Consider the following 11,723-nt stretch of genomic DNA (forward strand, 5'->3'; position numbering starts at 1 on the left):
AATTTTTGAGTCTAGCTGGCGTTTAACAAGGTTTTGAAGTTGGTAAAAACTTGGAAAACATCAGATTGTTTCTTTAGCAAATATATCCAAGTGAACTTGCTATAATCATCGATGAAACTGACATAATAAGAGAATCTACCAACTGATGTGGGAGCTGGTCCCCATACATCTGAAAAAATAAGCTGCAATGGAGCAGTGGAAACACTTGTTGATATAGGATAAGGTAACTGATGACTCTTAGCTTGCTGGCAAGCATCACAAATTGACTCAACGCTAGACTCATAAGGAAGATTATTTTTGCTAAGGACGTGCTGAACTATAACTGAGGAGGGATGACCGAGACGACTATGCCACTTTGCCGAGGAAGGTTTGGTGACACTCCACGCTTGTTTATTCGACCATGATGAAGATGAAGATGATATGAGTGGATATAGGCCTCCCTCACACTTTCCTCTAAGGATGACCCTCCTCGTTGCCAAGTCCTTGATCACAAAAGAGTGAGGATAGAATATTATGAGAACATTGTTGTCAAGGGCAAAACGATGAACAGAGACAAGATTTTTTGAAGCATGTGGAACATGTAAGACATTATTAATATGTAGATCTTTTACGGGGGTTTTAACAATTGATTTACCAACATGAGTAATGTCCATACCAGTTCCACTCGCCGTGTGTATCTGATCACCGCCGTGGTACCTTTCCCTCATCGTCAGCTTGTCGAGCTCCCCTGTGATATGTTCAGTGGCGCTAGAGTCTGCATACCAATTGGTATCTATGCCATAGTTGTTGGTGACGAGGTTGGCTGCCTTCTTTTCTTCATGATCGTCGTCGTAGCGATGCCAGCAGGCTCTTGCCCCGCCAGCATGGAACTTGTAGCAGATTTGGCACTCCGGGTAGTCGCCTTCTTGCTGCTACTGCTGTTGTGGTTGAGAGCGAAAGCGCTGCTGATGACCGCCGCCGCCACCTCCACGACTCGGAGAGGGAGAGGAGCGGTTTCCTCGACCGCGTCCTCCTCTGTTGCTTCGGCCACGACCGCCCCTGCCACGGGACTGGCCGCGCCCCCTATAGACGGCGTTGGCAGAGGAACGGAAGCCTGCTGGTCCGTCCCCCAGCATCTCCATCCACTGATCAAACGCAGCGATCTGCGCGAAGAGATCGTCAACGGTGATGGAGTTCTTGATAGCGCCGACTGCTGCCACGATGGGATCGTAGTCCCGATCAAGGCCAGCAAGGATGTAGTCGACCATCTCCGGATCGGTTACCGGACGCCCAGCCGCAGCTAGCTCGTCCCCGAGGTTCTTCATCTTGGCGATGAAGGCATTGCTTCACGTGTTTCCTTTCTTGGTGTTGGAGATGGCCATCCGAAGATTTGTTATGCGGGATTGCGACTGCGCGGCGAATAGAGTGGTAAGAGCAGTCCAGAGATCAAAGGTACTGTCCTTACCGATAACTTGCGCCAGGATTTCTTGCGTGAGAGAATTCAGCAGGTAGCTCAGAACCTGCTGATCCTTCGACAACCACGGGCCATACAGAGGATTGGGTTCTATGGCCGTGGTTTTGTCCGCCTTGGTGACTTCTGTTGTCTTTGGTGGTGTGGCGTCGCTGCCGTCGAGGAGACCGGTCACTTGCGCGCCTCGCAGTGCCGGCATGACCTGCGCCTTCCACAGGAGGTAGTTCCCCCTTGCGAGCTTCTCTGTTGGTGGAGCACCTAGGTTGAGGGCGGCGGCGCTCGAGCTCATAGCCATGGCGATGGAAGGGTTTAGGGTTTTTGTGGTGTCGCTAGATGATAGGAAGAGACGTGGCTCTGTATACCATGTAAGATTGGTTTGGTGGAAGCGTTCCTACTCCTCCGTAGAGGAGCCGCGGGGCTTTATTGATCGAGGGCAGGAATAACCCCTGCCGTGGTTTACAAGTATCTACCGATCGCTAGGATTCAGCAGAATAAGAGATAGGAGGTTACAAGGGAGAGGAAGAGATAAGTAGTTGAGATTACAAAGAGATATATCTCTAAGTCTAACATGCTCCATCTGTACAACTTGCGCATAGTTAGCCTCAGTGCAGCATGAACATCACCTAAACAAGTTTTCGTTCTGCATCAGCTCATGCCCTTGCAATAAGCTCCTGCAGCACCGACTCTCTCTCCCACATGATCTCGTACTGCCTAGCTCTCGGTTTGGTTATGTGATCTGCTACTAGCTCACAATTAACAAGAATTGGGACATGGTCAGAACAAGGAGAGATCAGGTGTCGAACTGAAGCCTCATAATATAAATCTCACCACTGAGGGCTTGCAACCGCCCTATCAAGCCGAACTTGGACATTTGCATCACCCCCACGCTTGTTATCATACGTGTGCGGTACACCACTAAAACCCAAGTCTGAGAGCTCGCACACTTCAAGGGCATCCCGAAAAGCCTGCATCTGGGAAGCCGGTCTCGGTGTTAAAGAAAAATGCTCAAAGTCCCACATATATTCATTGGAATCACCGACTATGAGCCAAGGAAGGCCAGACTGAATTTTTAGATCTTCCATGAGCGACCACATCAAGTGCCTATTCTCCACCCTTGGCTCACCATACACACAAGTTAGTCGCCAAGTCGGAGCTACTGCATCATTGATTTGCAAAAACCACATCAACACTCAGAGTCTCATGCCAAAAAAGTGCCAAACCACCACTATTACCATCGTTGTCAACACCATCAAAACCCCTCAAACCCAATCTTGCGCGGTACCTCTTCATTTTTTCTTTTGATTGTCGTGTCTCGCACATGAGACAATATTGGAAGAATGTGCCTGTACCAAAGCACCGAGATCACGAACTTTCCAAGTGTTTCCCCCACCTCGGCAGTTCCAACTTATGATATTCATTGCTTCCGGTGGCACTCCGCTCCGGAGCCCACCGATCTCAAGTTTCTCCAAGAAATCACAGAAGTTGCATTATCCATATTTGCCTTTTTGGGTGTTATTTGTGGTGGACTCATGGTTTTTTTTCGAAAAGGGGGTTTCCCTGGCCTCTGCATCTAGCGATGCATACGGCCCTCTTTATTAACTAAATAGGTGTCCAAAAGGTTCGAAAGTCTCAAATCTGGAGATAAAAGGCAGCTCACACAGAGCGCAAAAGGCTAGAAACACATACTAGCCAAGAACAATGCGCCACAACCGGCTGGCTAGAATAAGACAGGTAAACTAATTTCCTATCCTATTACATGACCGCCATCCAAACCGGTTGAAGATATCCCGAGTTACCGTCTCCCATCGGATACACGCAGTAACCAAATGCTCCCTGGCCTCCATCGTAGTGAGTGGCGACCACGAACGGATCAGTGCCGTAGCTCGGAAAATAACCTGCAAAAAATGAACCCGTGATGATCTGTTAAACACCAAATCATTTCTGCAAAGCCAGATGGTCCACAACAAAGCGCTAACTCCAACCCGAATATGTCTTGCTAAATTAGTCTCAAACCCATTAAGCCAACTCCCAAATAGCGCATTAACAGTATTAGGTGGAGTGATATTGAAAGTAATGTGAACCGTCCGCCAAAGAACCTTGGCCAGCGGGCAATCAAAAAAGAGATGCTTAATCGTCTCGTCCTGGTCACAGAAACTACACCTAGTAGGTCCTGTCCAATTATGCTTTAATAGGTTGTCCTTTGTTAGAATCACTTGTTTATGAACAAACCACATAAACACTTTTATTTTCAAAGGAACTTTGACATCCCAGACGTTCTTGGAAGTTGGAATGGAACTCACATTAATGACATCAATATACATTGACTTAACTATAAATATTCCAGACCTAGTCAGACTCCAGCGTAATTCATCAGGTTGGTCAGAAAGTTGAACCTCCATCAGTCTCCTAACTAAATGGAGCCAAACCTCCCACCGATTGCCCGCAAGCGCTCGTCTAAAGTGAATATTGAGGGGGATAGACTGAAATACCGTCGCCACTAACACCTCACGTCGTTGAGCAATACAATATAAAGACGGATATTGAACGGCCAAGGGTGAATCGCCAAGCCAAGTATCCTCCCAGAAACGTGTAGTAACCCCGTCTCCAAGTACGACTCTAGTCCTATTAAAGAATAATCGTTTGACTTTCATTAGTCCTCTCCAGAAATGCGAGTCAGTCGGCCTAACCGTTACCTGAGACAAGGTTCTAGAATGAAGGTACTTGCTACGAAGGATCTGTGCCCACATGGCGTCAGTCCCAGAGGCAAGCTTCCAGAGCCACTTGCTGAGAAGGCATCTGTTCTTAACCTCAAGATTCTCAATACCAAGCCCTCCTTGGTCTTTCGGTCGACAGATAATATCCCATTTAGCAAGCCTGTATTTCCTTTTAAGTTCATCACCCTGCCAGAAGAAACGTGATCTATAGAAGTCCAGTCTTTTCCTCACACCCACTGGGACCTCAAAGAACGATAAGAGAAACATAGGCATACTCGTGAGCACCGAGTTAATCAAGATTAGTCGGCCTCCGTATGACATGAGTTTACCCTTCCAGCAACTCAGTTTCTTCTCAAATCGGTCCTCAATACACTTCCACTCTCTGTTTGTCAGCCTTCGATGGTGAATGGGAATACCAAGATAAGAGAATGGCAAGCTCCCCAACTCACATCCAAACAATTGTCTATAAGACTCCTGTTCGTCATTAGCTCTACCAAAGCAGAACAGCTCGCTCTTATGAAAGTTAATCTTTAACCCAGATAATTGTTCGAATAGGCATAACAACAACTTCATATTTCTCGCCTTGGCCAAATCGTGCTCCATAAAGATGATTGTATCATCTGCGTATTGAAGGATGGATACACCTCCATCAACAAGATGAGGAACCAAACCACCCACTTGACCATTGTCCTTAGCCCTTCCTATCAAGATTGCTAACATATCCACCACAATGTTAAACAGGATAGGGGACATTGGATCTCCTTGCCTGAGGCCTTTATGAGTCTGGAAATAATGACCTATATCGTCATTCACTCTAATTCCCACACTTCCTTTTTGCGTAAATGATTCGACTTGCCGGCGCCATGCCTCGTCGAAACCTTTCATATGCAGAGCCTGTTGGAGAAACGGGCACTTGACCTTATCATACGCTTTTTCGAAATCCACCTTAAAAATTACCCCATCTAATTTTTTGGAGTGAATTTCATGGAGCGTTTCATGGAGGACAACCACCCCTTCAAGGATGTTTCTGTCCGGCATGAAAGCAGTTTGGGATTGTTGCACCACAGAATACGCAATCTGTGAGAGCCTAATGGTCCCGACTTTGGTAAAGATTTTGAAACTCACATTGAGAAGGCAAATCGGCCTGAACTGCTCAATCCTCACAGCCTCCGATTTCTTAGGGAGCAATGTAATAGTTCCAAAATTCAATTTAAATAATTGAAGCTGTCCAGAGAAAAGATCGTGAAACATAGGTAACAGGTCCCCCTTAATAAAATGCCAGCACTTTTTATAGAACTCGGCCGGGAACCCATCCGGTCCGGGAGCCTTATTGTTTTTCATTTCTGCAATCGCATCAAAAACCTCCTTCTCCAAGAACGGGGCAAGTAGGATATCATTGTCGGCATTGGACAGTTGAGGTACATCCTCAGTCCTGGACTCATCGAGTGTTACACAGTTAACCTTCGGTGGTCCAAAAAGCTGCCTATAATATTCGGTAATATAAGTTTTGAGATTATCCTGCCCGACGATCGTACCCTCATCCTGCTCTAGTTGAAAAATCCGCTTCTTTCTGTGCTTTCCATTAGCAATCAGATGAAAGAATTGAGTATTGGCATCCCCTTGGACTACTTTCCGAACCTTAGCTCGCAACGCCCACTTCAACTCTTCTTCCCGTAGAAGTTCTTTCAACCTCTTCTCCGCCTCTGTTTTAGCCTGGCACTCAGCCGGCATAAGAATCGCGGACTCAGCCTTTATGTCCAGGGCTTGTATTAGATCAAGGAGCCTATCCTTCTCGATCTTGTAGACCCCGCTGAGATGCTTAGCCCATCCCCGTAGGAAACTTCTCAAATGCCTAATTTTGTTCTGCCAACGCTCAACCGCTGTCCTACCCCCTACTCCCTTCACCCATTCCCTGGCAATAAGGTCCATACACCCCTCACGTTCAAACCAGGCCATCTCAAATGAGAAAGTGTTTTTGTTTCCCACATGGTTCGGCTCCCCAGAGTCGACGAACAGTGGTGTGTGATCAGATATTCCCCGTGAGAGGGCCTGGACCGTAACCAGAGGGAACTTCTGTTCCCACTCCACACTCGCGAGGACTCGATCAAGCTTTTCATAGGTCGGGATAGGCAGTGCATTGGCCCAGGTAAACTTTCTACCGGAAAGCTCTATCTCCCTCAGATCTAGGCTCTCGATAATGGTATTGAACATAAACACCCATCTGCCGTCAAAGTTGTCATTGTTCTTCTCCTCTCTCCTCCGAATGATGTTGAAATCTCCCCCAACTAACATCGGTAGCTGCTCGGACCCGCAAATTCGAACTAGATCCGCCAAAAAATCCGGTTTAAGCTCCGGCTGTGCGGCACCATACACCGACACTAAGGCCCAATTGAAACCATCCACCTTGGACCTAACCCGAAACTTAACCGCAAAGTCACCCATCACTACACTCCGGACCTCAAGGGAATCGCATCTCACTCCTAGCAAGATTCCGCCCGAACGTCCTCGCGGAGGTAGGCAATGCCAGTCAAAATCCACACCAACCACAAGAGAGGAAAGAAACTGAGGAGCAAAATTATCTCTACCAGTCTCAGAAAGAGCGATAATATCTAATCGATGCTCCAAAGATGCCTCCGCGAGAAATCTTCTTTTAGCCAAGTCCTTCAGACCTCTGCTATTCCAAAAGATTCCTTTCATGGGTCATCATGAAATTTCTTGGCCGTACGGATCCTAGCACTCCTACGTACCGCGGAAACGGGATACACCTTCCGCTTCCACTTACGTTTTGGTTTATCATTACCCACCATCCGGTCCTCAGAACCGGTCTCCGGTGGTTGATTCGCAAGAACTTGAACACTAACCTCCTCCTCATCCGACTCATTAGTGTCAGGATCAAGGTCTGCACACCAATTATCAAGCACTCTCACCCCCAATGCATTTATCTCAGCATCGTTCATAGGTTTCACTGCCTCTATGTTACGAATGGTTTCTAAGGCGCGCTCCGCCTCTAGATCAAGAAGATCATTAACCGAATTGCTAATTTTAGAATTAGTATTCCCTAACGAAACCCCTATTTGGTTTGCATTATTAATAATCTCCTCCGAAGAAAAATGCATAATAGAATTGGAAATGTTGACTGACATACCCGTAGTGACCTCAACGTCACGAAGCTTGGCCGCCCTCATAGCGCACCTCTGCTGCATGTCATCAACCTCAGGGATATCCTGGAGACGAGAGCTCATCCGTCTTCCCTCAGAGACCGGGTCCGGAATGCCACCAAAAGTAATAACCTCCTCACGAGTAGCTCCACTCGTAGGAAGCCACACCGGGGGGCTCCCAGGCCGGATAGCGGGAGAAGGCTGTGCCTGGGCCTCCTGCCCGAGCACTCCTTCCGCTCCAATCGTCACGCAAACGGGAGAGACCATCCCAGTAGGTGAGGACGCGATATGGCCCTGTGCCCCCTGCCCTGGGCTCCCGCGCGGCGTCACGGCTGAGAACACGGTATGGCCCGGGGCCACCTGACTCGGGCTCCCACGCGGCGTCACGGTTGAGGATGCGGTATGGCCCGGGGCCACCTGCCCCGAGCTCCCGCGCGGCGTCTCGGCTGAGGACGCGGAATGTCCCGGGGCCACCTGCCTCGAGCTCCCGCGCGGCGTCACAGAAAGAGGCGCAGCGATCGGCGCCGATGAAAGGAGATGTGAGGCCGCCTGCCCCACACTGTCTCCCCCTCGGCTGACAATCTGCGGCGTAGCCAGCTCCGACTGTGCCACGTGACCCTGAGCCTCCCTGATCAGAAGAGGAACGGTTGCAGCAACCTGCGCCGAGGAGGGAAGGTCCAAAGCCTCCTGCCCCGGACGGTGACCCCCACGGCCGGCCAGCGACGGTAACGAAGGTGCCGCAACGACCTCGCGCCCATCCGAGCTCCCAGGCAGAAAATCAAGCGTCGGAAGCGAGCGCTCAAAATCATCCTCAGACTCCACCCTCTCGCTCCAAAGCCTGGGCGGGGCCGATGCTGGCTGAAAAGATCCGAACCTCAGCGTGTTGTTAGGTATCGATGGAGATGTGACCGGCTCTACCCCTGAACCAGTCTGTGGTTGCTGAGCACCTGATCCTGACCCGGATGTTCTCTCTCGATTATCCTCATCCGTCGGATCCTTTCGGGTCCCCGCATTATCATCTCCGTCATTAGTCTCCATATCATTATTACCATCGACATCCGCAAACAACTCAGCATCCTCAAACTCAATCTCCAGGGGGAACACCTCACCCCTGTACACCCAGTTTACCACGTCAGGGACAAACTCAATGTCCAGAATACCCACTCGCAGTCTGGCAACCCCATGGGCGCGGGTGAAATCATGTCCACCTTCTCTGTCTTACCAACCAACGTACCCAAGCTGGCCACCACACGAGCATCACAAAGAGCCTCAGACGGTGCCCCAGTAAAACGCAGCCACACCTGAGTTAGGGGCTTCCCCTTTGGCTCCACCTTCTTCCACTCTTGAAACTCCAGAATACAATTAGTTCCTGGTACCTTGCACATCCCAAAACTCAGCAACCGCCGTAAGTCCTCAACTGACGGTAGGTCGACTCTGAACACCCGCTCCTCGATGAGAACAAGCTCCCACAGAAAGTCTCCCGATGCCAATTCCTGAAGTCTGTGCACAATCTGAGCCTCAGAAACCTCACCCTGTGTCACCTTCACAATCGCAGTAGTCAAGCTCTGCGGCTGAACCGGAGTCTCTCTCGCGGCCGGTGACTCAAAAAACATCAGACCAGCACAATATACTCCATATGCTATAAGTGCCGGAGCCTGGTCACGAAGAAGCGGGCAATCCCCCGAGGTGTGGGCCGGTTTACCACAAGTGTCACATAGCTCAGCCACACACTCAATAATGAAGTGACCTTTCTCACCACAGCGATAACAAAGCATTTTTTCTTTCCGACGTGCCCATTTAGAAGCCCTGTCCGACTCAGACCTGTTCTCCGCATCGGCCGAATCAGTCATGTCAACCTCCGCGGTGGCCAGGGCCGTGACTACCTCCATAGCCTCACCAGTCAAGGTCGTGGCCTGAACGGGATCAGCCTCGACCCCGCAAGCCTGCTGATCGACAGACTCCTGCATCAGATGCTGTCTGCGGAAACCGCGGCCACCCCCTCGACCACGACGACGACCACGGAAGCCACCCCTCTGTCGTGCGTCTGGTCCCGAAGCGCCCTCCACGAAGCCTCCCGATGGGCCCAGAAAAGGCATCTCAGCAGAGCCATCGCTCTGCCAGGCATAACCTCGACCACCTCCCATCGATGACGATCCACGGTGCTGACCCTCTCCATATGCATCATAACCATCATCCCCCCATTGCCCTCTGGGTGGTACGGAAGAGTCTGCATTCCCAGTAGCTCTCGTCAACGCGGTGTTAGACCGTTGCTGTGGTGGTCTCGAAACGAAAATAGGCGGCGGCCGGCCGCCACCAGTCTGCCCAGCTGGTCTAGAGCCGTTGTGCACCGGGGGTTTTGGCGCAACCGCCCCTCGCCCCGAAGCCCTCGGCGGAGGCGCACCCCGGCCCGCATTGGTTGCCGCAAGAGATGACCCGGGCCGTGACTCACCCGGCCCCAAGGCCTTAGCAGCTCCGGCCGGTGCACCATCACCTCGCCCCGCATGCATAGGCAGAGATCCCGGACGAGGGGGCACAGCCCGGACGCCGGGCGGGACTGGCAGCGGCGCTCCACCACGACCAGCCCCTCGGCCCAAAGCCGCTCGCCCACCAACGGCCGCCGGTGGCATCCCACGTCCAGGCGGTGGCGCAGTCCCCCCACGGCCAGGCCCCCCGATGGCGGTGGCACGAACCCCGGCAGCAATAGGGTTAGGCGCCCCAGCATCACGGCCAGAACCCCCGCCCGCCGCAGCTGGGTCTTGCGCCTGCGGGAGGACCGGCGGGGTTCCGCGCCCAGCCATATTCCCGAGTGGCGCGATTCGACGAGCACGGCCGCTCCCTGGCAGCAACGTACGACGCGACGGCTTAGAGAGAAAGAACCCTAGCCTTCCCCAGGCGACAGACGATCGACGTACGTAGGCATCGTACCCCGTTCTGTAAGCCAACCGCCGGCTGATCTAACTGGGCCTCATACCCAGTTGATACAGGCCCAAGAGCCCCCCTTGGCCCATCCAGCAGAGAGCTCGAGTCGCGGCCCAGGAGCGAATTCAAACGCTCCTGGCGGATCACGCGGATCTGGGTCTCCGTGACTGGCGGAAGCGCCGCGGCAGTCACCTCCGGCAGCTTTCGATCCCGAGTCCGGCGAGATGATTTTCGACGATGAACCAAAGTCCAGGACTCCGGCTTAATAAGATCAAATACGGTTAAGTTAGGAAGACTAACCTTTGGCATGGGACCTTTCCACGGCCGGATCGCAGAGTTCGCCGTCCTCCGATGAACAATCCGGCGAACCACCTCGATGTTCTCTTCCGGAAGAAGACCCTGCCGTGCCGGATCGTCAATCGTCACGATCCCAGGAACGATAGAGGCGACCTCCTCCTCTGAATACCCCGGCCTGAAAGCTTCACAAATCACGTCGGAAGCCGTAGGCGAATATTCGTCGGTTGAGTCGCCGGCGTCGTCTCCCTCGTCCTCCTCCCCTTCAGCAGATCCGGCTAGGACCCAGAACCGCCCTCCGACCTGCCTCGCACCCGGCGCCAATGGCTGGGCCGCAACGATCGGCGCCAGCGGCGCGGGCGCCGCTCCAGTCGCCCCAGTAGCCCCAGTCGCCCTAGCCCTCATAGACAGCGCGATCTCACCTCCGATGACCGGCTTAGGCACTTTACTCTCTGAATCCGACGTAAGATCAACACATTCAATCGGTTCCTCCTCGAGCAAACTCTCCTGCACACAATCACGAACGGTAAAATGAAAATAATCAATAGTAAAACATGCACCTGCGTGGATCTGCTCATCCCCATCCAAATAGCGGCCAGCGAGAATGTCGTGATCTCGATCTCGTATCGTCATCCATCGGGAGTCCGCATGATAGTAGATGAATCCTTCCCTCTCTGATCCGATCTGCTGGCCATCGTCAAACTGAACATTCCATCTGGCTGGCCGCAAACGAGGATCATCTTGATCCAGATCCGCATCAGAATCTGATTCGGCCGGCCCTCCCTGAGCCGGGCCAGGCGATGTCGGCACCACCCCCGGCGTCGGCTGCGGTGGATGCGCCTTTGACATCATTTTCGCTGCATTGCCTCACCACTCACCTGGTGGACTCATGGTGATACCTGTAATTGCCAACGAGCCCACATGGAGAGGTAGCGCAAGCAAGACACGCTTGCTTTTTTGCTCCAGATCAGATATATATGCATCATTACCTTAAGTGTGAGACCTGGTTGTAACAGCAGCCGCATCAGCAAACGTGAGTTGCTTTACAATCAGGAACCTACACACTAGCTTAGCCTCAATCCATCCATCATCTCGATCATGAGCATGTTCAGACTCCATATCACAATCCTCCTCATATGCATTATCCATAACAGATACCTTAATCATTGGTACAAAATCACTTTGATC

The 11,723-nt window shown here is 51.7% G+C and overlaps 1 protein-coding gene across 1 annotated transcript; it reads right to left on the reverse strand.

Moving 5' to 3' along the window:
- Positions 1-3,094: 3,094 nt before the first annotated feature.
- Positions 3,095-11,275, reverse strand: LOC123095012 (uncharacterized). Its single transcript, XM_044516851.1, has 2 exons — positions 10,542-11,275; positions 3,095-3,345 (listed from the first exon to the last, which is right to left on the reverse strand). Exons 1-2 carry the CDS (start codon positions 11,166-11,168, stop codon positions 3,187-3,189), a joined length of 786 nt encoding a protein of 261 aa, XP_044372786.1. The 5' UTR covers positions 11,169-11,275; the 3' UTR covers positions 3,095-3,186.
- Positions 11,276-11,723: the final 448 nt, after the last annotated feature.

Source organism: Triticum aestivum, chromosome 4B, assembly GCF_018294505.1.
Source record: "Triticum aestivum cultivar Chinese Spring chromosome 4B, IWGSC CS RefSeq v2.1, whole genome shotgun sequence".
Taxonomy (NCBI): Eukaryota; Viridiplantae; Streptophyta; class Magnoliopsida; order Poales; family Poaceae; genus Triticum; species Triticum aestivum.

Coding starts and splice junctions, on each gene's coding strand:
- LOC123095012 (XM_044516851.1), bottom strand. CDS start 11,168: ATGACGATACGAGATCGAGATCACGACATTCTCGCTGGCCGCTATTTG. Junction 3,346..10,541: donor GGAAAGGTCCCATGCCAAAG/GTTAGTCTTCCT, acceptor CATTTTTTGCAG/GTTATTTTCCGAGCTACGGC.